The sequence below is a fragment of the Rhea pennata genome, chromosome Z (assembly GCF_028389875.1).
Source record: "Rhea pennata isolate bPtePen1 chromosome Z, bPtePen1.pri, whole genome shotgun sequence".
Lineage (NCBI taxonomy): Eukaryota > Metazoa > Chordata > Aves > Rheiformes > Rheidae > Rhea > Rhea pennata.
The window spans coordinates 16,997,321-17,024,003 of NC_084702.1; the positions used below are offsets into that span (position 1 = coordinate 16,997,321).

General features: G+C 38.5%; 1 protein-coding gene across 7 annotated transcripts in view; it reads left to right on the plus strand.

The window, feature by feature from the left end:
* The first annotated feature begins 1,288 nt into the window (after window positions 1-1,288).
* KDM4C (lysine demethylase 4C) overlaps window positions 1,289-26,683 on the plus strand; it is a 249,607-nt gene continuing 224,212 nt past the window's right edge. For 3 of the 7 annotated variants that reach the window (XR_009961144.1, XM_062599325.1, XM_062599331.1), the window contains exons 1-4: window positions 1,817-2,048; window positions 14,999-15,163; window positions 22,848-23,023; window positions 25,712-25,826. Coding sequence is in view for 6 of the 7 variants with exons in the window: in XM_062599325.1 (XP_062455309.1) it covers window positions 15,020-15,163; window positions 22,848-23,023; window positions 25,712-25,826 (435 nt within the window). In the remaining variant the exon portion in view is untranslated. Of the gene's footprint in view, window positions 1,403-1,816; window positions 2,049-10,573; window positions 10,665-14,998; window positions 15,164-22,847; window positions 23,024-25,711; window positions 25,827-26,683 lie in introns of those variants that run through there. The other 4 variants (XM_062599330.1, XM_062599328.1, XM_062599327.1 and 1 more) reach the window with 4 other exon arrangements.

Genomic DNA, 26,683 nt, shown 5'->3' on the forward strand with positions numbered 1-26,683 from the left:
TCTGATGCAAGCCCAGAAGAGACCAACCAAGTCACATCACTGCTGTATTTTCTCTTCAACAAATATTTAGCACGAGGCTTAAGAGATCTTACTCAAAAGAACTGTATGTGTCTGATCAATCTTTTGTGTTTTATAATCAGAATCACTGACAGCAAGAGAGTAAAAACCGTATTCAACTGCATTGCTTTCTCTTTGAAAAAGCATTAAATGAGTATTTTCTTCTTCATTGCTGCAAGGGCAAACAGAAGGAAAAGGCAGGCAAATTACCTCCTCTGTTTCTCCTGCTTAGGTTCAATGAAATGATATTCCCTTCCTCAGGCATGAGAATGAGAGTTCACTGTAGACAATACTGGAAGTAGCTCTGCCAGAGAGAAGTTTAAAGACTGCATGAGTGTTAAGACTGCAGATATAGTATACCTTAAGGCCTAGTACTTGGGTCAAATGACAAAACAATGCAACTTTGCTACTGAAGTTAGCTTATAATGCTAAGACATATTTCTTTTTAAAAAATATTCCCTAAATTTTCAGGTTTCATTAGTAATTTTATACTAATGACTGGTACTGTAAAAAGTCTTTGACAGTTAAAGATAAAACTAAGTCTAAAATAAGACTTCTTTTGTTCCAAAGGTGTTTTAAAAAAGGTATCTAAAGAGGGCTCACCCCTTTTATTTTGCTCATTTTTCATTATTTTCCGTAACACAGATAGTGACTCACACCTTAAAGGGAAGACTGAGGGTATTGAACAGTAACAAATTTAAGTAAGAGCATAGTACACAGTAGGAAGAACCGATTTATTTTAGCACCTTGAATGATCAAAATTACACAGTGCTGTAGCACTTTAAAATCATGATACACACATAGCATTACACTCTGTTAACACCTGGTATGTAAGGATAAAAGTGAGGTTAACAGCTAACTTTGTTCATAACATTACAGCTTTTATTTTGTTCACAGGCTTCCTGTTGGGTGCCACAGCATTTCTATGCACACATGCTGCAGCCAGCTGGAAGGCGATGCCAGCTACTTGTTCGAGGGCACGTGCTGCTCTGTAGCGGCTGCGACAAGATATCTTGTCTGAGTGTACACGAGTGAAGAGTAAAAGAGAAGGCATCCACGCTTCCTTTTCCTCTCCCCTCAGCAACGACCCTCCTCCGTGGTCAGCTCTTCCAGTGCGACTTACGCCGCTCATCCCTCCCCACGCTGCAGGGGCAAGCCGCTCGCACGGCTGCGCGCAACGCCTGGGCCGGCTGCCGTGAGCATCCGTGCCTGCGCCGAGCCGCCCCCCATCTTGGCTTCCTTCGGCGAGCGTTAATGCCCGTAACAGCCGCCAGCGGCCACGCCCGTCGCTGGCGCTTCTCATTGGCCGCCGCAAGGCGGCGAACCCCGCCCCCCGCCGGCTCAGGTAGGCACGCGCCGGGGCCAAGCGGCTGCCCCGCCACTTTCCGGGCCTTACGGGGCAAGGCGGGCGGTGAAAGAGAGCCGTGGAGCCACGTGACCGCCCCGTGACGTCTCCACCCACGCTGCCACTGCGCCTCTAGAGCAGGGGACGCATCTTCCCCACGCGCGGTGAGACAGCCGCCCCCTCCCTCTCCCCCCGGAAGCGGCGCCGCGAGCACGTGACAAAGCTCCCCCCTTCCCCCGCCACGGGCTATGTCTGCCTCCCTCCCCCCGTCACGTGCTCCCCTGGGCGGCCCCCGCGTGCTCCCGGTGCGCGTGCGGTCCTTGCGCATGCGCAGCCAACAGCTGTCATCCGCGCACGGAACAAGAAGTCCCAGAGAAAAAGAAAGGGGGGGGGGGGGGGAAAAAAAAACCCGAACCCACAAGAAACGGAGCGAGAAGGCGAGAAAAGAGAGTGGTGGTGGCGGTGGGGGAGACGGGGCGCGGGGAGCTGCCGCCATCCCGCGCCGGTGCGGAGCAGAGCGCGACTCTCGTCGTTCCCCCCCCCCCCCCCCCGGCGAGGCGGCGCGGCGTTAACCCCCGGCTGCCCGGTACGGCGGGGGGCGGGAGTAGGCCGCAGGGTGCGTGTGCGTGGGCGCGTGGTGCCTGAGGTAAGGTGAGGGCGGGAGAGGCGAGGTGTGGGTAGGACGAGGACCACGGCGGGTGACGGGGAGGGGTTTAAGTGAAGTGGGGCAGGGGCGAGGGTGGCAGGAGGTGGGCAGGCTGCTCGTGACCCTGTGGGCGGTTGGGGGGCGCAGTGCGAGCGGTGGGGCTGACGGCTGCCGTGTTTTTCGGAGTATTTGTACACCTGCTGTCTGCTTTGCGTCTGAGGTGCCACTAAGAGGAATGGAGGTGACAGTGGGGTGAGAAGCTGTCATGCTTTCGGGGTGGCTGTGGGGTGGTCTGTGACCTCCTAAGGGGTGGGAGGTGGAGTAGGTCTTTCTGCTTTACGTTGTGGGTGGGTAGGTAGGCATGTTGAATCAAGAACAGAAAATGAAACCAGCAGGTGTTGGAAAAAGCAGCCTCAAGTTTTGGTTTGTACCTTGTAATACTAGGTCAGGACAATCCTGTTCTGAACTGCTTAGTGAAAAACCTCGAAAAGGTGGTGCTATTTCCCTGGGTCTTCAAAGTGGATGAAGAGATTAAAGCACACTTCTACATCTCGTGCTTGCTCCCTGTCTTCTTTCTAGACTGTGTAGGAAAAACAAGCTGTTCAGAAAGGACTTCATCAAGTTCCATGATGTCCTAAGTATTTCATCAAATTATAGGTGTAGAGATATTACTCATTCATTTCTTAATGTCGTTAAGATATTACTGAAAGTTAACAGTTGTAAAACACTAGGAAAAGACAATAAAACTCTCCTGAGTAAAATAATGACCTCATCATCTGTTCTTTGTTTGTCTGTGGCTATAGTGTCCACAAGTTCAGAGCAGTTTCAGTGTCAGAGCTTTATGCAACATTAACAGCCCTCTGTTTGCAAGTCTCAGTTGATTTTAACTGAGAATTTGAAATGAAATATATTATGAAAATTGTTTTTCTGCTAGGTTAACTCTGTGTTATAATGTAGAAAACTAATGATGAGTTTGCTTCTGTAATTAAGAAAAATACTTTATGTCCTTGTCCTTTTATAATAGGGAGCATTTTGTGTTTTTTCAGAGAATGAAACATTTATTTTTGATGTTATTAAACTGCAGTTTTCTAAATAGTTATACTTATCTAAGACTTTAACAATAGCAGTAATGGAATTTCTAATAAAACCGCCACTTTTACATTGAAATTTTTTTCAAAAGAAAGAAATTTAATGACAGGCTAATGCAGATTTATTTTTTGTCCCCATACAATGTTTTCTTGATCACAATTTTTCCAAAACAAGAATGTGATTATGACTGTGGTATAAAATTTGTCTTGGCGGTGGAACCATGGTAACTAGCTAATGCTACTCCTTCACAGAAGTATCTTCCAAATACAAAGCAGTGGAAGACACAACTAGCATGAGCTAGTCCTCACTACTTGAAATGAGGGTAAACTAAACCACTGCCAGTCATACTTATCTTATTCTCAGCTTTGCTGTGGAGTGATGTTGATGTTGCTGGTTGTTGGCAGCTGCTGGTTGATTTTTAGCTAAATGCAGATACAGATAAGTTTAACAGTAATCTTCTTTTTTGTGATTGACCCGGGAAATAAATCGTCTCATCTAGATAAGTGAGCATGAATTAAATAATAGTTAGATCAAAACATTTAGTCTGTCTTTTTTAAAACTCTCAGATTTGACCTCTGAATTTTTAAGGGAAAAATAGACACCCCCTCCCAAATATCTCATTTTTAGTCCTTAATTCTTGATGAGTAGATTGAGTACAATATTTTGTATTTTTGGGCCTGATTTTTAAAGTCAGAAGTTGTGCACCAAATGCACAATTGCTTCAGTAATACATTCAAATCAATAAATTGCACTGGCAAGTGCTAATTATTGTAATTGTCCTAAGTTGTTATGCACAAATACAGTAATTATCTAAAAAAGATGATTTCTTACACACCTACTAAAAGTGGATTTAATAGTTTGTAGGCCTTTCTCAGTTTCAGCAGCTCTTGATTGGGCTACTACTTAATTCTGTAATTAATTTTGAAATTTTCTAGTTTTTACAGGTTTCTTTTGCTGGACTATGCTTCTGCAACATGATGCTGAACATAATGTGTATGGGGTTTATGATTTAACATTTTAATACTTATCCAGTAACAAATCTAGTCATCTGCTAATCTTAATAGTTCATGTCTCAAAACAGTAAATAAGTGGCATGTTGAGTTCTTTCCTTGCTGCTCACTTAGATTCATAAACTAACTCATAATTAAGCAAGTTTAAAAACTGGAGTATTTTATATTTGAAAGATGGTAATTGTGGTATATCCAAATCCTTTATTATAAACATTTCTTGATGCAAAGTCTAGAGTGTATTATCAACTGTTACTGTTGTGATTAACTATTTCTGATTTCTTAGGTAATATTGTATATTGCATTTCATACTATTTTAGGCTTGTATTCTTTCCAGTTTTATCTCAGCTGTTGAAAACTGTAAAGCTGAACACAGCACATTAATTTGTTAACTTTAAGTACAGTTAACTTCATCCACATGAATAGTCCTACTGATCTTAAACAGAATCAAGGATAAAAATCAGTGCTTGTATAATTCTAACATTTAGATAAAAATAACAATGTTATGCTAACAATAGATCTGAAAAATCATCAGTGTTTTAACCTAAGATATTAAAATTTAAAACACATCTTTGTGATGTATCTAATCAGTTTGATTTTTCTGATCCTCTGAGGCAGTAGGATACTTCATTGCTTTTGTTGCAGACCTTATGGAAGAGTGCTTAAATTCACAAACAAAATGCATTCCAGTTCCTTTGTGACATTTCTGCTGGAATGGTTTGACTAATGTGGTTGAGGCTGTTGTGATTTAGCTCACCGGACCTAGGATTTCTTTCTGGCTTTTGTCTGATAAAACTGAAATGTTCATGGATAACCATTCTTGAAGAGGACATAGATAATCATTCCCTTCAAACTTCTTAATAGATACTTTATAGTAAAGAGATTGCTACGATGGATCAGATTTTTTTTTCTTTTTTTTTTGCTTTCAAGGTTTATTTTCTCATTTAAGAGTAATGATTTATAACTTGATAAAATTATAAATGAATCTACTTTGAATTGGATAAATTACCTGTATTGGGAGGAAAAAAAAGATAATTGTAATTCAAAGCTTAAATAAGTTAGAATTGAGGGAAAAAATGTAAAAGTCTGCAAATGAGATTTGAATGAATGAAAAGAAGAAATGAGTTTAAGAAACAGTTGGGTCTGATAAATGTAAAATTAAAGATGAAGTAAGCAGAAGAGTTATAATACATAGAAGATTTTGCACTAAGATTTTAAATGTGTTTTGTTATCTGTCATGACGTCATATTAATACCTGTATACTATTCTTAGAGCTTTGGCAAATTTATATTTTTAGGCAAAAAAAAAGTTCTTTATGCTTTGGCTTGATTACAGATTGAACTATTTGGAATACTTGATCTGAAAGAATGATGACAAATATTTGAAAGTGAGGTCAGTGAAATATAAGTATCTAGTATTAGAAAAAATACTAGGGAATAGTAGAGAAAAAAGCTGACTTCTAATGGTTTTGTCACCTTATGAATTGTAGGTATGGCTTACATCTAAGTTGATGATGTTTCTGAACTGTTCTTTTATTGTCCCAGTGGAAATACCTTCTGGTTTTATTGAGTTATAAATCATTGCAAGTTCCCACTGTAGAAATATTAAAACACAGATTATTCTTCATTGAACTCTTTGCATCAAAAAGCAATACAATGTACTAGTGCTGCAACTTCAACACAGGCAAAACGAATACTCTTGCTTATTTCTCTTATAATACTGTGGATTAGAGGCATGTGTTTTACAGAATCTGTTTTGTGAGTTAATGTTAAGCAGCCTGTTGTATTAAATGGTGTGCCATTTATATATACTGAATGCTCTGAAGAAACTAGTACATTTGGATGTTGGTTTCTGAGAAATTCTGAATCCAAACTGTCATTCATTAGTCCTGAAAATGTGGGGATTGCGGGCTTTAGAGGAAGGAACATTATGCGGAGAATCAGGTGAGCACAGAGAGAAGGAAAGTCGGTGATAAATACCAGATATTGTCCCTCTCTTCTATCCCAGTTAGCCTTAGCGGTTTGAAGATATCAAAGTCAAACAATCACCTGGCAGAGATGAAATGCACTTAACTTTTTTTTTTGTATTTACTCTGCAATTCTTTACCGTGAGATGAAGTCCTCTGCTAACAGCTGTTTCTCCATTTCTGCTTAAGCTGTGGAGCCTTCCAGGAGAGTTTCTTTACCTATGGCAACGTTTCACAATAGCTAGAGGAGGAACAATATGTGCTGAATAGGTTGCATAAAAATGTTCTTTTTGTAAGTAGTACTAGATATGGTATTTTGGAGCCCAAGTTATAACTACAGAAAGTTTGTGGTCAGTATGCAGTGGTTCAAACAATGATGGAGTAAAATAATAGATCTATGTAAAAACTTGGAAGTTGGGAATGGATATATGGTGGAGGCATTTTGACAGGTTTGGTAGATTATGGAGTGCAAATCATTAAGGTGTGCCAAAAAGCATGTTAAGCAGTAGCCCAAGAAACAGCTGAGTGGAAGGTAGTTGTTAGACTATCTAAAATTTGTGTAGATTAGCAAGAATTTGGAATGGAGGTGCTCAGTGCAGCCTGCTGTGGCATAAATGCTACTTGATGAAAATAGCTCCCTTATCCTGTTAAGCTGCAGCATCTCTTGTAAGAGAAGGAGCCTAATTGCTTGTTGTTGATAAACCATAGTGATTCTGTGAAGTCAGAATGCAGGCTGCAAATACTTGCAAATTCTTGCATCATCTCCTGAGTTGCAGAAATCCAGTCTATGAATATATCAACTACTTTGGGCAAGCTTACGAATATTGGTATTAAAATTACTGGTCTATTCAGTTTTATTCCCCTGCTCAGTAGAAAACCTGATAATTTCAGAAAAAAACACTTCATACTTAGGTGAGGAACTTTATTGTTTTTCCACAAGACATTTCTGTCTTCCATATTAGAAGCACTAATGTGAGAGCAGGGAAGAGGAGATGGGAAGATTTTGCAATATTACATGGAAGTGTTTCAACAGTTTTTATGAAGAGAATTTGTGGCCTTCCTGATGAAACGTAAGGCCTTCTACTTCCTACAGTCAGGAGGAGTTTTGCTGTACAAAGAGCATCAGAGTGATGTAAAATATTTGTCAGTCTAACTGGAATTGTTGGAATTGCAGAAGTCTGGTGGCCAGCTCTTAGACTGATGAGAATGGAGTCAATTTCATGTTATATCCCTCTAGGGAAGACCACAGGCACAGAACATGCAAAAGCTAGGCAATTTTTATGACAGAACACAAAAAACAAGGGTATGTATATGTATGAAGGTAGTTGGAGGAGAGAGGGTAAGAAAGTTGGCCATGTCAGTATCTATGAGCTTTGCAAATTAAAGGAGGAAGAAGAGCTCCATTCTTCCAAGATATAGAAGTAATGAACAGGAGTAAATAATCATATTTAATAAACTGTGGCTACCAGAGAATTTCGTTTGCGTGATGTTAAATTTCTGCCATGGCAGAAACTGCAGCAAATGAGGCAAAGGGGGCATTCAGGACTACAGAGGAGGAGCAGAAATACTTGCCTAGGGAATTGGCCATGAGTCCTGCTAGTGCTTGTGTGTGTGTGTGTGTGTGTGTGTGTGTGTGTGTGTGTGTGTGTCTGTCCATCCATCCATCCATCCTGCTAGTGTGTTTTTTTTTTTTTTTTTTTTGTGTGTGTGTGTGAATATCTGTCTCTGCCCGATTGTCTTTTTTTCTGTAGTCAAGAAATAGTGCTTCTAAGGTTCATGCTTAAGTACACTTGAGTTTCTTAGTGAGTGAGGAATTGATGCCACTGTTATGAGGTGCAATATGTACTTTCTTGTCCTGGCTTTATTAAAGTACCCAAATCTTTGTCTTCAGCCATGATGAGTTTCCTGACAGACTGCTGGTAATACTGGTTCTGTGCTAGGAGTAAGACAGATGCAAACATATAAATAAGGATTCCTGAGTCTGTAGAAACTTTTGATAACTTCATTAAACCAGCATGAAATTTAACCTGTTTTTTGGAGGATAGAGAGCAGGAGAAATTCATTCAGCTGTTCCATTTTTCATGAGAAGTGGCATACAGTGCTGTTCCAGTGACTTGTGGCAGAAGCCATCCAGTTCTTAGGTCTTTTTATGTTTTCCCTCTGATTCTTTTTATTTTATAGCTTTTCTTTTTTGACAAGGAGAAATGGATATAATAATTTTAATAGATCATTAAGAGCTGCTGCAAACAGATTCCTAGCCTAGACTGTAGTCCACAATTGTTCCTTTCTAAAATTTAATATCTTTAGACTTACTCCTTTCCCTGCTGCCTGAGTCTTGTGCGTACTTAGTTCGTGTTAGACCACATGAAAGATCTTTATTTGCTTTCTTGTATATCGATGTGATTCTTTCAGAGAGGCATTTTTAAAAAAAATTTGTGCTATTTTTGCTTTAATTGGCAGGGTAGGAGATTGGTGACCAAGAAGATTTATCAGAGCTTCTGAATATCCAGAATTAGTTCTGAATATTGTCCTCTGTTTTCATGAAAAAAGAAAAAATGTAACTATATAAATCCATTTCATCTAATAACAAAATCCTGGGGAATATGGAAAAAAATAGAAACAAACAAAAAAAACCCGCGCATCCCGTATCTGAGACAAATTTTGAACAGCCTGTCTTTTGGTTACCAAATTACCTAGCTTGTTTTCCACAATTTAAAGTGGCAAAATTAACCAAAGCCGGGTGAAAGATTCTTTTTGTAAAGAGAAGAACACTTTCTGTGAGAAATGGACATTTTGCCTGATATGAGCATGTCCATGCACATATCTTTAGCGATCTGAGGAATAAATTCCATGCAAGACAGTTGTGGATATTTACAGTACCTGTCTGGAGGAAGTTTTAAGGACTTTTGCAGGACTTGAACCCTATGAGAGCAGAAGATAGGAAGAAGCTGGAGTGTTAATGCCATAACTGAACAGCCATACTACTCAAGGCCCAACTTGTCATTTGGACTATGTTGAATGACTGAAAAAATGCTGCATCTGGGCTACAGAAAGGCATCTGCTGAGACTTGCCAGATCTCAGCCAATGCCTTGCTTTTGGTGTTTCTGTTCTGTTTTGTGTATTCTGCTGCTTTTTTATGTCCTGTGAAAATTGTGACCAGATATTCTTAAAGTGTGGGCTTTCAGGATAAGAAAAGTAGCTGGTGGTCAGTTTGGAAGTGAAGAGGCTCCTAGCCTTGTGAGCTAATCAGATGCTTTTCCCCTACTGTGAGTATCTTAGCAGTCTATGTATTGTGCAGGTGCATATAATATAGTAATTCAGTATAGTGTGTGTACTTCCAGTCATAACAGCTGGAAGACATGTATGACTCTTCCCTGACGACTACACCAAGATATATTCTGTGCTAACAAGGTGTAAGGGTGGGGAGATCATATGATTTCTTTTAACCTCTGGAGAGCAAAGGGGAAATACTCATTGGGAAGGTCACAGGGATAATTAGTTCTGTACTGGAGATAAGGTCTATGGTTTGTGGTCTGCCATGCTGCAGCTTTCAAGGTGGCAATCACATCTGTTTCTCTGGCTGCAGAGGCTTAAACTTCATCCTTATTCTGCATCTGATAAAGGATTTGCCACGTAGTGGTTGCTTGAGGAAAAAACAGTTAATATGGTTATCTTGGTGAAATTCAGACAGAAGAAGAAAGTACACAGAATGTGGAAGAGGGGACAGGCTACTTGGGAGAATTACAGGAATGCAGCCAGAGTAGGTAGAGATGCTGTGAGGAAGGCTAAGGCCCAGTTGGAACTGAGTCTGGCAGGGGATGTCAAGGACAGCAGGAAGGGCTTCTTCAAATACATCAGCAGCAAGAGGAGGACTGGGGAAAATGTGGGCCCACTACTGAATGGGGCAGGGGCCCTGGTGACAAGGGATACAGAGAAGGCAGAATTACTGAGTACCTTCTTTGCTTCAGTCTTCCCTGCTAAGGGCAGCCCTCAGGAATCCTGCAGCCTGGACGTGAGGGAGAAAGACTGGAGAAGGGAAGACTTTCCTTTGGTTGAGGAGGAAAGGATTAGAGACCTTCTGGGCAGGCTAGACATCCACAAATCCATGGGCCCTGATGGGATGCACCCACGGGTACTGAGGGAGCTGGCGGGTGTTGTTGCCAGGATGCTCTCCATCATCTTTGAAAGGTGCTGGAGAACTGGAGAGGTGCCTGAGGACTGGAAGAAAGCCAATGTCACTCCAGTCTTCAAGAAGGAGGACCCAGGCAACTATAGGCCAGTCAGCTTCACCTCCATCCCTGGAAAGGTGATGGAACAGCTCCTTCTGGATGTCGTCTCCAGACATGTGGAGGAAAAGCAGGTGATCAGGAGTAGCCAGCGTGGATTCACCAAGGGGAAATCCTGCTTAACCAATCTGATAGCCTTCTCTGATGGAATGACTGGCTGGGGAGATGAGGGGAGAGCAGTGGACGCTGTGTACCTTGACTTCTGCAAGGCTTTTGACACCGTCTCCCAGAACATCCTCCTAGAGAAGCTCAGGAAGTATGGGTTAGGTGAGTGGACAGTGAGGTGGATTGAGAACTGGCTGAAGGGCAGAGCTCAGAGGGTTGTCATCAGTGGCGTGGAGTCTAGTTGGAGGTCCGTGGCTAGTGGAGTTGCCCATGGGTCAGTACTGGGTCCCATCCTGTTCAAGTTCTTCATCAGTGACCTGGATGAGGGGACAGAGTGCCTCCTCAGTAAGTTTGCCGATGATCCCAAGCTGGGAGGAGTGGCTGACACACCAGAGGGCCGTGCTGCCATTCAGAGAGACCTGGACAGGCTGGAGAGCTGGGCGGAGAGGAACCTCCTGAGGTTCAACAAGGGCAAGTGCAGAGTCCTGCACCTAGAGAGAAATAACCGTAGGCACCAGGACAAGCTGGGGGCTGACCTGCTGGAGAGCAGCTCTGCAGAGAAGGACCTGGGAGTGCTGGTGGATGACAAGTTGAGCATGAGCCAGCAATGTGCCCTTGTGGCCAGGAAGGCCAGTGTTATCCTGGGGTGCATTAGGAAGAGTGTTGCCAGCAGGTCAAGGGAGGTGATCCTGCCCCTCTCCTCAGCCCTGGGGAGGCCTCATCTCGAGTCCTGTGTCCAGTTGTGGGCTCCCCAGGACAAGAGAGACATGGAGATACTGGAGAGAGTCCAGCTATGAAGGGCTATGAAGATGATCAGAGGGCTGGAGCACCTGCCCTGTGAGGAACAGCTGCGAGAGCTGGGCCTCTTCAGCCTGGGGAAGAGAAGCCTGAGGGGGGATCTTATCAATGTGTACAAGTACCTGAAGGGAGGGTGTCAAGGGGATGGGGACAAACTCTTTTCAGTTGTCCCGTGTGACAGGACAAGAGGCAAAGGGCAGAAATTGAAGCACAGGAAGTTCTGCCTGACCGTGAGGGGGAATTTCTTCCCAGTGAGAGTGACGGAGCCCTGGCACAGGTTGCCCAGAGAGGCTGTGGAGCCTCCTTCTGTGGAGATCTTCAAGGCCCCCCTGGACACAACCCTCTCTAACATGCTCTGGGTGACCCTGCTTGAGCAGGGGGGTTTGGACTAGATGATCTCCAGAGGTCCCTTCCAATCTTACTGATTCGGTGATTGTGTGAAAGCCTGGTAACTTACCTCTGCAAACATCTTAAGGAATTTTGAAATCCAGAATGTTTCCATCTGAGAGTACCTGTTGGTAGTAAGTGGTGATTATTAACCTGCCATCTACCAGTTGGCTACCATCATCGTAGTTAGTGGTGTGTCTTTTAAAAAATAAATAATAAATAAATAAAAACATAAGCAAGTGGACTTTTGAAGAAATGATCAGGTAATAGAATTAGTTATTTATGTTGCGTTAAGATCTGAAAAGTCTTCTATACTGAATATGAGTATCAAACATACTTTCCTGCAACCAGGTCTCTTTCACCTGTTCTTCCATGATTCCTCCATGGGCTAAGTTGACTGTTAGGCACTGCTCTTAAAAATGCAGACCTACCAGTACAGGTGTTTTCAGTGTTGCATGTTGGAGAAGTGGAAACTTGAAAGTTTACTGCACTCCATGCAGTGATACTGCATCTTTTGAATATATTTGAAGCTCCAGATATGTATGTGGGAGAAATTGAAACTGTATTCATGAAGTATGTTACTGATAGCAGTTGGACTATGATTCTAAAATCTGCTTTAAAGACCACCTTAATTATGCCTTGCTACACAATAATGAAGATATGAAATCCTCTGGTAAATTTAGCAACTGCTTACAGAAATAAGTTAATGTAAGAGAAATATTTTAATTAACATCTAATACGTCTTAGCATCAGGTCACGTGATTGGGATAAATTTGATCTTTATACCCATTTCCACTGTGGAAGAGGGGCTACAGTTGCATTTGAGCAGTGTGCCAGTGTTCTTGTCTTGATTCTTTATATGTGCAGTCCTTCGGATGAACTGGGTTGCAGCTTGTTTTATGCTCTAAGGCCCTGCAGACCTCAGACCTTGCAGTGGTTTGACAAGTTGGACCTCATGTGTGGGGTCATCTGGGAGGGATATCCTACCTATGTTCTAGAAATACATGCATTTCTGGTACGCATATAGGCAGGGTGAAACAGGAACCAAATTAGAAAGTCTTGCAAAAAATGAGACCTGACAGAACTGTGTGCAAGTGCTGCATCAGTTCACTTCTGCCATCTGCTGTTTATGTCTCCAGCAATGTTAGAGTCTGCATTAGCAATGCACATTTTCTGAACTTTTAGGAGATAGTAAATTACCTGTTTAAAAAAGGTATTTTAGGCCGAACTGCTTTGTGGTATTTGTGAGGACCACACCTAAAAAGGAGAGTGTTATTACATGATTGTGTGAATCCATGGTACGCTCCTATCTTGAGTAGTCCTGACAGTTTTTGCCCACCCCCTTGCAAGGTACAGCTAACTAGTCAAGGGGTCTTCAGCGTGGAAAACAGATTACTGAGGGAGATGATGATAGAGGTCTGTAAATCGTCTGTGGCATAAAAGCAAATATGAGAAGATAGTGAGCAGCTGTTTCCTGTATGCACACTGGATATGCCAGATGAAACTAGAAATATTCTTTTGGCACATTGTTGAGCTGTGAAATGCTTTGTCACTGAATGTCCTGGGTATTAAAAGCTAACGGAGATTCAAAATCATGGACCCCCCCCCAAAAAAAAAAAAAAAAAAAAAAAATCCACCAAACTCCACTAAATGCGAAGATATCCTCTCTGTCTCATGATTCCTTAAGCTGTGAACTGCTGAAGGCTGAGGACTTTCTTGAAAAGTATAAGCATAAGCTCCGCTTATACTTCTACTTTTTCCCAGATATCTGCTGTTAGCAACTGTGGAAGCTGGAGGCTGAGTAGATGAACTTTGTCTGACTTCCAGTTGCTATTCTTAGATTATTATATGCTGCCTCCAAATAGGATGGCAAGTTTCACACCTTTATTTCCATTACTTAGAAAGTGAAAACTCTTGAAACAGGGGTTACAAATAAAAATAAGAGATTCTTTCTCATCTTGTCCTTGCCCCAAATCAAACACAAAGATAGAATATTGTGACCTATAAATTTTTTCAATGGTTAATAATATCCCAAAACATAAATAATTGAGGTAGAATCCTTAATAAATAGCTTATTTTTTAAGCTCAGTGCACAAATCAGTGGAAAATCCATATTTAAATAACATCTATGAGAAGTGATGACTTAGAGAAGGGGTGGGGTGTGGAGAAAAATCATTTTAACTGCTAAGAATGGCAAGTGATGTGTTGAGTGGAATGGGGAAAAATGAAGACATAAAAGAGAATTTGAAAGATAAAAAGTTTAAGAAGTCTAAATGTTGGATTATTAGCGGGAGAGTGAAACAGACACAAAGGAATCTTCCCCATACAGCTTTTCTGTACAGACATTCACACAAAAGCAAGCTAGAAGAAACGCGAAGCTGTAATGAAATCGGTGGGCTAATACAATAACATGAAAGTAGAATATAAGACTACAGGATGTTGCATGTATTTTGCAGATGAAGAAGATGAGGCATGAGTTAAGTCATCTGCTCAGGACAGCAAAATCACTGAAAAGCTAGTCAAAGTTGTTACTTGTATTTTGTGATAGGCTTTTCTTTAAGGAAAAGAGGAATTCTTTGTACAATAGATGACAAACATGGTGATGTATAGTTAGAAATTACAAAAGCAACTGAAGATGAAGTATCTGCATCAGTCGCCTAAAGTACAGTCCTCTCATGACTACTGTATCTTGGTGTGAAATGGAAATATGATTTTTTTGGTCTTTTAAATCATTTTCTTGGCTGATATGGAAGTAAACAAAAAGATATATTCTCCCTTCTCTTGCCTGCTTTGTTTATGTTGATGGGGTTTCAAAGAATGAAGGGTGACATAATCATGTAGTTGAAATGCTGACAAGAGAATTGAGAAATCCAGGTGTAGACCTTTTTTGCTTATTTCTTCACATTCAGAATGTGACTGGAGAATCACTAATCTGTAGTTTAGTTTTCCCATATAAGATGTCACTTCCCATCCTACATTAAATGTACAGCTCTGTAACTTTGGACTAGGCCTGTATAATGTAAGTATCTAGGCAGAAATGACAGCAATATGCGGATGGATTACCGCAGGAAGGTGCTAGTGTGATATTAAAGTGTGTGATGTTTAGAAAATGTACCATGAAAATGAAGAGGGTTGAATAGTCTTAAAGGAGTAGGAATAAAAGGTAAATACTGGTTTTATGCCTTTTATACCAGCATGGGCAGGGGTTTCTGAAAGCTTTATTCATGTTTGAAACATACTCAAACTCCTAAATCATTTAACAGAAGATTTTTCTCTTAAGCATATTTTTATTTTTTTAATTTATTTTTTAGCTGGATTGAAAGTGAACCACAATGGCTACTCTCATCTCAGACAGTCCTGCAAATCCAAGTTGTAAAATTATGACTTTCAGACCTTCAATGAATGAATTCAGGGAGTTCAACAAATACGTAGCATACATGGAATCCCAAGGTGCTCATAGGGCTGGAGTTGCAAAGGTAAGCATCCTCTAGCTAAAAGGAAAATTGTTCTTAATACTACTTTTCCTAATTTTTTGTATTTCATTGACCACAAAACTGACTTTTTTGGAATTTAACGTTTTTTCCAGTGATTTTTCCAATAGATAGACATTGGTCTCTTACTCTTTTTAAGAGCGAGCTTTGTGGTCTTTCTCATGTTTCATGTAGACTAATGAAGATGGTATATACTTTTCTCTCTGACCTTCAGTTCTTTCCATCCTTGCAAAAGCAGAAGAGGGTCTCTATGTAAGGCAAACTTAAACTACCTTTTGTAATGCGGTGCAAGGTAGAGTTCATCATATAAATCAGAAAATCTTGTTCCATCAGAGAGAGAACTCAGTTGTTTAGGGCTGTGCTTAACTTTATTAAAGCATGCAGTCCCTCGGTAATCAGTGGGTGTATGCAGACGTTTGATGAGGCTCTGCCTTAAATTGAAACGAAAGTGCCTTTTTTTTTTTTTAACTGGTATTTGTGTCACCTTTTTGTTAATGAGATTGGGATACGTCAGCAACCATTATCTTACACATTTGTTAATGATATATTCATGACCAGAGATCTTCAAGGCCTGCCTGGATGCAACCCTGTCTAACATGCTCTAGGTGACCCCGCTTGAGCAGGGAGGTTGGACTAGATGATCTCCAGAGGTCCCTTCCAACCTTGCTGATTCTGTGATCTTTTACAGCAGGTATTCATACCCTATTGGAGTGTGATTGTCTAATTTTAAGTCTGATGCAGTTTAGTGTTACATTGTATAAGTATTTGTGCCTTATATCTGTTCTGTTACTTTTCAAATAAACAATACAGTGCACATCTAGATATCCTAACTTAGTCATCCTAAGTAGTTGGTGAGAACAGGTCTTCATTACTGGGTTTTTGAGCCAATATTGCAAACACAAGACATTTAAAAATTGAAAAACAAAAACTGCAGCTCCTCTTTATCCCTCCTCCCCACTACTCATTATAAAACAAAGCAAAAGTGAATCCTCTTGAATTTTTCAAAACCTTGTGGTCTCTTTATTTGCTTTCTGAGGAGAGAATGAACATGGATCGTATCTTCTAACTCTTCTCTGCAAACATGAGGGCTACAATTGTGTTAAACAGACAAAACAGGAAAGGAAAAGAAACAGATTTTTCACCTACTCAGCTGTATTATGAAAACTTTTTGTTTGAATGGGGCTGAACAATTACAGCCTTGTTGTCTTAATAAGGATAACAGCAAGTTCATTGTGACGTCTGGTCTTGTGCTTAATATGTATATGAGCAGGAGATTCAAGCTATGAAATATTTTGTGGATTGTGTACGTGGATTTTAACTTTTAAACAAAATCCTTACTTTCATTAAAATATTGTTTAAAGAGTTTTATCTCAACTGGTGCTAGTTTTCAATACCATTTCATGAAATCTAGCTAAATAAATAGAAACTGTTGTATGAGCATCTGCTATAATGATACTGACTTTCTTCCATTTCAGTTTCTTTATTCATATATAATATTTTTTGGTTGTGGCTTGCTTTCTTTGATATGTTGTGTATAAAACAGACAAGTGTGCGTAAGCTGTATCCCTTGCTACTCCTCGCTATATGAGAAAGTATTGTATGAGCCAACATTTGTCTATAGCATGTTTGCAAAAAACAAAGAATGAAATACTTTTAATTAAAAGAAAAATATTTGTGAAGTGCTCTATATCATGGGTTCTGTCTTTTCTAGTCTGTAACTAGTCTTTTCATTAGGCAGGCAATAGTCAAAAAGTGTCTTAATTTAAAAAAAAGAACTACAATGTTTTCCATTTTAAAGGAAAATGGAAAAAAGTACATGTATTGTTTCTTTTACCTTTTAATAATACTCTGGAGATATGTTATCAGATATGATACTGTATCCTTAAAACAGCTATGCAAACTTACATTCATTTTTCCCCAGAGCTCTTCACAATAAATAAGAGCTTCTGTTAGTCCCCTATCATTTTGTGCACATTCTGTTCTTATCTGTGAGACACTGAAAAATCTGGGAACCCTGCTTAGTGACTTCAAGATACATTGTGCTAAGTGCTTCCAGTGAAGACTGTGGGTTAGCCATGGGCCTAAAATATGTCTTTGATCAAGTGCAGTGCACTAATCATTTGTATATATGAACTTCAGGATGCCTTGAGAAGGAGAACCTTCTCTATCCTGACATTCTTGATGGCAAAATTTTGGCCAGTAGGAAGTAAAGAAAAAGAATGAATTTGTCTTACTGCAGTAATGGAAAGACTGTACACATTCTTCAGATGCATTTTTGAAGACAGGAATATGGCTTCTGTTGTTGTTCCGATTTGTTTCCTTACCTGGTTTTTGGTTCTACTTTCTTTCCTGTCATCCAGCAATAAAACCTTCAAGTGCAAGCAGTTAAGAGAAAATGGCAAAAGCTTTGACCATAAGACTGCCCTGCTGAAAAATTGAGGATGTCCTGAGGAGAAGGACTAATACAGTTACATTAGGGAAGAATAGGAAAGAAAAGGATGAGAAATCCATCTTGCCTTTATTGAGTCATTTCAGATTTCTGTAATGTTCCTATCATCTTCATCTGTAATATTCCTGCTATCATCTTCCTCTTCTTACCCTTAGTGTTGCTTCTCTCTCTCTCTCTCTCTCTCTCAGCAGACTAATTACTGAATATATGAACTGTATGTGATATGAATATTTTTTATGGAAAGGCAAAGATCAAATAACTGTCAGCAAAATAAAATTCAATACTAATAAAATAGTTATGCTGTCATTTTAGTGGTAATATAAGATTAAAAAGTGTGGATTTTTAGATTCTTTCCTGTAAACATTGCTTCAAAGTGGAAGTGTAACATCTTAATGGAATATTAGCTCTGTCAGTAGGAATCTTTTAGGTTAGGTATATGAATATGTGAAAATAATGGGTTTTCTATTTTGGTACTGTTTGTTAATGTTTGAATTAGGATGAAAAATAATATACATATCCCTAATTAATATTGTTTAACTGCTATTAATTTTTAAATTATCAAACAAATGTGCTTCAGTTGCTATCAGACCATTTCCTTTCTTAACAAGGCAATGTGCCTTTTCCTCAGTGATGAGTACTTTTATCAAACTATAGCCATTTATTTTTTAGTTTTACTTGTACTATACAATAGTACTATTAGAAACACCCTCCCCCTTCTTATTAAAAATGTGATATTTTTTCCTTCATGACTCTCATTAACATAATCTCTGAAGAGTTGTGCTTGAACTCTTGATAGAAATTATCAGATAGTAGGCATCAAGCAATTCATCTCCATACTGTTGTTTTTACAGGTGTGTGTGTGTGTGTCTGTGTGTGTGTATATGCACACACATACATATAAATGAAGATAAACTAGAAATCATCAGACTCTTGGAAATGATTCCATGGTTTGATTTACACAGATTGCTACTACTTTTATTGCTCTTCATTTTCCATATTTTTTCTACCAAAGTCACTAAAACTGTGAATGTCTTTGCTAGGGACAGGATTTGACTGTGTAGTCAGGGTTTTGTAGTATTTGAATGGGGCTTGTTTGAAGTTAATATCCCTATGGTTATATGACTGAAAATGTGTACACCTCCTTCTTTGGCCATACGGCTCTGGTGCAACTTTGCTATAGGAGGAAAATGATCTTTGAATGAAATGAATATATTTAGATGCCTAGGACTTCCCTCCCATCCCATATATAACATTTTGAAACAGAAAACCATCTTTATATTTCTGTGATTATATGCAGGCAGGATATCTGATTAGGGTTTATGGAACAGCTGGAAAAATGTTCATGATGCAAGAAAGTGTAATGAAATCTTTTGAAAATAGTTTGCTTACTTTAGCTGTGTTCCAGTTGTATAGTAAATGAGGAGGAGCCTTTGTAACCATGTCATGTAGGTCTTACCTACCTTTCCTCTGCTTGCTGCTATTACAGAGGTTAAAGCTTCCTTAACTGCCTCTACCTTGTGAACAAATTGTATCATATTGAGTCTTTGAGTCATATTGGACTGTTAATATTCTAACTTCTTGCTAGGTCATTTAAATTAGTTTTGCTTAAGAAAAATAGAAAGAACCAACTAATTTAAAATAAATAATGGAAGTCAGTAACTTATACTGCAAGCTTAAAGCTCATCAAGTTAGTATTGTTTAAGAGAATTCTCTGGGTTTTGGAAGTGGTTTAATTCTTACTTCTATAACCAGTTTTTAACATTTTGAAAGTAATATGAAATGAACGTCCAGAAGAACTAATTTGCATTAAGACTAGAACTAAAATCTTGTAAGCACAAATACAAATGGAAAGAGAATAAAGGAATATTGCAAGAGGAGTTGTAGGTTTGTGCAGAAACACTAACTTAACCACTAAACAACCCTAAGCATAGCAGGCATACAGATTACTGAACAATTTATGTTAAATGTGAAAATGCAAGGAAAAAAAACCTGTTGCCTGTGTGTAAGTAGTGCATGTATACAAAACAGAGGAGATAAAATAAATCTAAGACTTATGTGGGGAATACAGGACTATGGGAGGAGGGGGAGGAAATGTAGAATGCTTGCAGGTGCAATGACATGAAATAAGTGTGTCCAGGGCAAGTATGTCAAAGCCTGGAGAACAGGAAAGTGAAGGAAAACATGTCTGTGAATATGAGGAAACTTGCAGAGAGTGAAATGATGAGATTCTGCATGTGTATGCTATCAGGTAGAAACTGAGTGTCTATTTGTGGGGCATCTATGGTGAGGGTAGGTGGGCTGTTTTAGCTATTATGCAAAGGGAGAAGACAAAACTGTAGCTGAGTAAAATCAGAGTAGAACTATGTATTGGAATGATTATAATACCAGTAGGATGATAACCACATCCTACTGGTAACCACAAAATTAAAAGGAAAAGCGTAAAGGCTGTGGCTTTCCATTAAACTAAAAAGTTTGAAGTCACTAAGCCTGAAGCAAATGATTCATGAGTAGATGAATAACATTAAACCATTTCCAGAGCAGCTTTGGCATCCCTGGTGTAAATTGGCTGAAAAATTGCCAGCAGGCTTTTGAAAGTCTGGTATGACTCCTAGGCATAGATAGTGTGTTTCAGTCTCATTGATACAAGGAATTACATGCTTGAAAAGGGAGAGGAGGAAAAAAATTGATGGAAGCAATACAATGCATGAAAAAGAAAACACAGTGATAGGTTACTTTGTTCTTTTCTTCAGTGAGAAGTGTTTTGGAGATTCAGAAAGTGCATTTACACGGACTAGAACAGTGAAATGAATTTGTAGTCAAATTGACAAGTACAAAAGTAATCTTGGAACATGACACTGCAAATTGATATTAGCAAGTTCAAGGAAAACAACTTTTTTCAGAAGATTTTGAACAGCAGTAACTGCATAAATATAGTAGTGCCATGTAGAATCAATTGTACAACAGGAGATTACCAGCACATAAAGAGCATTTAACAAAAACTTTACTGATTGGCAGCACTCTGAATTAACTTCAGATGTACTAATGTGCAGCCTTCATGCAGGATGTAGTATAAGTTTGACTGTGCCATCCTCCACCTAAAACTAAATACATACCACAGTGAATTACATTGGTCATTGCTAGTATACTTAGGATGCTTATATAGAAAAATGACAAAAGCTTGCCCATAGGTCTTTCCTTTTTTATATTTGAATACTGAACAGCTTGACTGATGAATTTAAGCTGCTTCCATGGGATAAAATTGACTTTCCTGACTTCGAAAATGTTATTTTTTTCTAAAGGGAATGTGAAGAGGCTTCTATGGGACAGGTTCTTGGTGAAAACTCAAATAACTAGTTTTTCATTCTAGCTTTAATACTGACCAGCCATGTATTGCTTTGGACAAGACATTTTTATGTTTCCATTCCTTGCCATGACTGTTGTTTGTTTTTTAAAAAAACTTGCAGTCTTTGGAGGAAGAGAGTATTTTTTATTTTCTTTAAAAATAATACTTAGCATAACAGTGCCTACACACAATTCACTTCTCTAAGCAGAACTTTTAAGTCTAACAATACAAAGTATGTTCCAGTTAGCTGAAAGAGGATATTTTGAACTGGTATTCACAAAAATATCTTTACTGCTTAAAAATACACTGACCTTGAACTAAATAAGAGAATGCAAGTTTTATTTTTCAGTATTCCTATATAGTTGAGTCTAACCTACGAGTTCATGCTTAATAATCATTAAAATGGAAATCTCTATATATGTGTTTGATTTCTATGCATATATTCTGAATGCATGGCTTCTCTGCTTCCAAAGCAACATTTTGTATTTTTTGTTGATGTGCATTATTTAGTATTTATGTGAAAGAAACAAGCAGGAATTACAAGATGATTGAATGTTCTTTTTCTCTAAAACACTGAACTCTAGTCTGCAGTCTCTTTTCAGCTGAAGCCCCACAGAAGCTGAGGAGGGAAAAATGAAAAGCAGGAGTTTCATCCATGTAAAAAATGAATAAAATAGTTGATTTACATTTAAAGCTGAAAATACTAGGTGTGAAAGTAGGTTAGCACCTGGTAACTTTTCTTTGGCTTGATGCATCTAGAATTCAGTGCACCCTGTGGTACTATAAATGGTATTGACCAGATCTCTTTTAAGGTGTAGAATATTAAGTATATTAGCATTACAGTTTGGCCCTTTTATGATTGTTTTCCAGAGATATCAAAAGATGTTAGGATATTAGATAAATTTTTAAAAAGTATTTCGTTTTGAGTTAGTTAAAAACAAAATCTCTAATAAACATGGTTGTCATATAATCTTGAAATCTTTATTAGAAGAAAGATTTAGGCAGCCTAGAGTAAAGGCTATCTCCAAGATGCAAGCTAATCATTCCAGTTACTGTAATTCTAAAGTGGTAGATATTTATGTAATGAAAGCCAGGCTACTTTCATAGAATCATAGAATGGTAAAGTTGGAAGGGACCTCTGGAGGTCATCTATCCGACCCTCAGCATAGCCCATACGGGGATTGAACCCATGACCTTGGCATTAGCAGCACCATGCTCTAACCAACTGAGCTAAACCTGCCCCCGATAACTTTGTTTTATGTTGCTTTAAAAAATTTCCAAGACAATGCTTGTGAAAAATTCTGTGAATTAAAAATGTCTATTGCTGTGTTTTAAAATTGTTGGAATTTCAAAACAGAAAATTTATGAGCAGAAATGCATGAAATTGTGAGTTTTTGGTTTTCAGCTAAACCAATGTATAAAAAGAATATTCAAAATTATGTACCTTGTTAGAGCCGTACAAGCCAATGTCTTTGACATTTCTTTGACAAGTATCTTTGACATTTGAGAGATTTTATATAATACAGTATGTAATGTTTGTTAAGCATAAGTTTTTCTGCAGGTAAAATGTTTGGCAGTTCTATTACATAATACATGTATATGTTTGTACAGTTACATGTGATTGAATTCCTGTAGATTAGTGATTTGCTGCTTGTCAGCTGACATGTTGAAAGTGTTGCTGTGTACTTTGGGAGAAGCTGAGGTGGCATCTGCATCATCTAGGAGTGCTCGCCTGGTCAGTTAGTTATTGTGACAGGGCTGACAAGTGGTTCGTGCCCTCATGTGGGCATACCACACTAATTCTTTGGGTGTTCCAGCGTGTTACAAATTGGTTGTGCCACTGTTGATGTCATGTTTTTACTCTGCTGAATTTTCAGGTTATCCCGCCAAAGGAGTGGAAACCAAGAAAACATTATAATGATATTGAAGATTTGGTGATTCCTGCTCCAATTCAGCAGATGGTCACTGGTCAGTCGGGGCTCTTCACACAATACAACATTCAGAAAAAGCCAATGACAGTGAAGGAATTCAGGCAGCTGGCCAACAGTGACAAGTGTGTATATATGAAGTCATGTTTAGAAAGACAAATATTTACTTGTTTCTAAACTGTGATATCTTTGAAATGCATTAGGCAGCTGGTGTTTTGTTTTGATTTTTTGGTTTTTTTTTGAACTTCTCAATAGGGTTACTGTGTCTAAATTGTGGAAGAACACCACACTTTAACTTTCCTTTCGCCTAGATGTTGGAATAGCCTATAGTCAGATAAAATACTGTGCCATACCACCACAAATCTCAAAATTATTTAACTCATCCAGAGGTTTTTGCAGTAATGCAAGAGTGCACTACTCCTTCTGCTGAGCTTCTGTGTTCTGATTAAGACAAGATATTTATTAAAGGAGGAAAAAATATACTATGAAAGGCTAGGCAGTAGCCTGAAAAACTTCAGGTCAATGGATATTTGAAGAAGAAGGAAGTGATAGGAGAAATGCTTTCCCAGTCCTTTTTGACTAAGTAAAAAGAATGAATTCTGCTTTAATGTTTCTGGAAACTGACTGGAAATAATTTCTGGATAACGGGTCAAAATATCTTGGGAAAAAATATTTGAATGTAATGAATTGGAGAAAGTAAGATAGGACTAACTTAATCTGAAGTAGAAAGAGAAATTAAGGGGTATGGAGAGAGGCTGTTATTAAGCTCAGCAAAAACTAGGAGACGCTAAAGAGGCTCCACAGCAAATGTCACATAACGTGCTATTGTAAAAGTGCAAAATTGATCTCCTTTATTAAATTAAGAAGGATCAGTGTGTTGTTGCTCGTATATTACTTTATAAAAACTGATGTTATCACACTCTATAATATTCTTTCTATGGTAAGTGGGGATGGGAATCTATCTTATGCTTATGTATGCAGTAGCTGTTAGAGGGAGGATAAAATATAAAACTTATATGCTATCTGATGGAAATTTCTATCCTAAGTATGTTTCAAATGTGAATCTGATTAAGCTATGGTAAAATGATAAGCAGAAACTTCCTAAAATAGATGTGATAATGAATAAGTACCTATGAAGATATATTATATACCGCAATGTTAAGTCAGATTTAATTTATTCTGTATCTTGGAAAAATTTTGGAAGCATTTCTTATTTCAATTTTCGTGCTCTTTTTACTGAAATCAGGCTACAACTTTATAAGTATAGGTAAGCACACTTGAGATGACTTTTAACCTGTTGTTAGCTGTGGGTCTCTTTCTAACTGTTTGTCACTGCTTGTGAGAAATGTGTCATGCAACCTCCCATTGGACTCTCAATATACTCTGTTTTTCTTACACTATCCAGTAGTTAAGAGCTCCTGTAATTCTCTGTAAAAGGATTTTTTTAATGAAGAAGTTGGACTTCTCTGAGGACAGCTTCTCTTCTTGAGTATTAATTGTGTTATCCCTTTCCTTTGGAAAAGAGAAGTGCCGTCTTAATGGAAATGAAAGATGCATTTGGAAAGAATTGCATGCACTTAAGCTAGGAGGTTAATATATTCTATCCTTTATTTGTTATGGGATTTTCAGTTGACCATCAGGTGCTCTGGGAAATATAAGCATACCTGCATCCCACAACAAAGATCCTTGCGTTATGGTAACTGAGCTTATGTATCCATATTACTTAGGGCAAGGCAGAAATAGAAGCTGATTTCTGGAGCCATATCATCAGAAATAATGGTAAAAATTGCATTGCTTGTAATATTTTGGTTAATACTTATTACTAACGTCTTCCCCTCTGTTCATTGTTATTGCATGATATAAATGTATTTGGTTTACATAGTTCCTGTATGTTTAGATTTTCTTTCCAGTAGTTCAGACACAGTCACATTGACACTGCCAGTGTGAAAATGTCCTTCTCAGAGTGGCAAGCTTTCTTTTCCAAAGTCTCAGAGAATGGAGGCCAAACAAAAGGATACTGAAGTGAAAGATATTAATGGATGGCTTTTCTGGTAGTATGCTTCTGCTGTATTTCCATGAGACTTTCTAGGAGACTTGAGTAACCTTCCAAAAGTGTATATGTTTATGTATGTAAAAGCGTAGTTGTCTTGGGCTGCTCTAAAAGCAAAGAGGAAAAGTTTCTTTTGACCTTCTATTTTTTGTTGCAGGAGGGGAGAACCTTTATAGTAAGAGGGGTTTTGGTACCAGCTGTTTGAAAAAGTATGCCTTTTTCTCAAAAGGGGAAGAGGTAGAGAAGGAAGAGGTGCTTTTTTTTTTTTTTTTTTTCTTTTTTTCTTTTCCCCCCTTTTTTCCCCTAGCATGGCAGAATGATTGTTTGTATTGTTTTGAGTTTGAGACCAGCACATGCTGGATCTGCCTCTCTGTCTTTGCAGAGCAGGAATCGAAGAGGAAAATAACAAATACTGGCCAGCTGATAGAGAAGCCACTCTTCCATGTGCTTCTTTCTTATGGAAGATAAACTCAAAGCAAGGCTCAGGCTGAGGGCTGTCAGTAGATACGTTGTTTAGCTGCTGGAGACTGAAGCAAGTGTTGTATGGATAGGTGTATGACTTCAATCACTGTAGTGATCAGGTAGGAGGTTACATGTTATGATGAACTATGAAACTAGGAATTTAGTACAACTAATAGTTCTATTTCAGTAAATTTGAAATAAAGTGATCTGTTATAATTCAGTTTGCATAATCAGGAACATAGTCCATTGTGAAAGTGGTTGCTGAGACTATGCTGAACCTTTTCCAACTTTTTTTTTGCAGGTACTGTACCCCAAGATACATAGATTATGAAGATCTGGAGCGAAAATACTGGAAGAATTTGACTTTTGTGGCACCAATTTATGGAGCAGATATCAATGGCAGCATTTATGATGAAGTATGCATAACTTTATAAAAAGTTTATCTCTCCTTGCCCTCTTTTAAAGGGTCCTGTACTTAAAGATTGCATTCTTGCTTTATGCTTGAAAATCCGTCCTTTTGAAAACTTTGTGTCGCTCTTTTAAGACTCCAGGCAAGGTTGAAATAAACTCTACATCTGCAAAAGTGAGACAATTCTATTCTTGGTAGGCTATTGACACTGTACATAATTATAAGACCTCACTTTTTTTTTTTTTTTTTTTTAAACCATGAACTGTCTAGCACTTTGAGATTCCTTTGTTTCTTCTTTAATTTTTTGTTTATTAGCTATTTCAGGATACATTCTGTCTATATACTTGTATGGAAAGTTAGTGAGATTTTAACTAATTTTACTTCATCTTTAAATTTTAAGGTAGGTAACTTTATTTCTCTCTTTCACTTAGAAAAATTGATAGTTATGTTTTCACATTTTTAGAATGTCTGTAGTTTCCCAGAAATGCACTTACAATTACTGTGTACTTCTGGATTAACATAGATGAAAAAGCAAACTTGGTAAGGAAATATATTTTGCTAGTTACTGATATAGGTCACTAGGAGTAAAAGGGGCTACTAATAGAGATCCTGTTACCCAAGAAATATGGAATATCTGTTGGTATCAAATCACTGTGTAGGTAACAACAGGAACTAGATATTGAAAGGGTTATTTGTAGTAAGACTAACAGAAGAAATGTTAGGATTTCAGAAAAGGTTTGAGGTCATGCAAAATATAGGGCAGTACATTTCTCCAAAAGAATCCACTCTGTGTAGATTTTCGAAGTTACTTCATATTCTCAGTAATTCCCTTCTCCAGTCATTTTAAAAATAGCAGAATTTCCC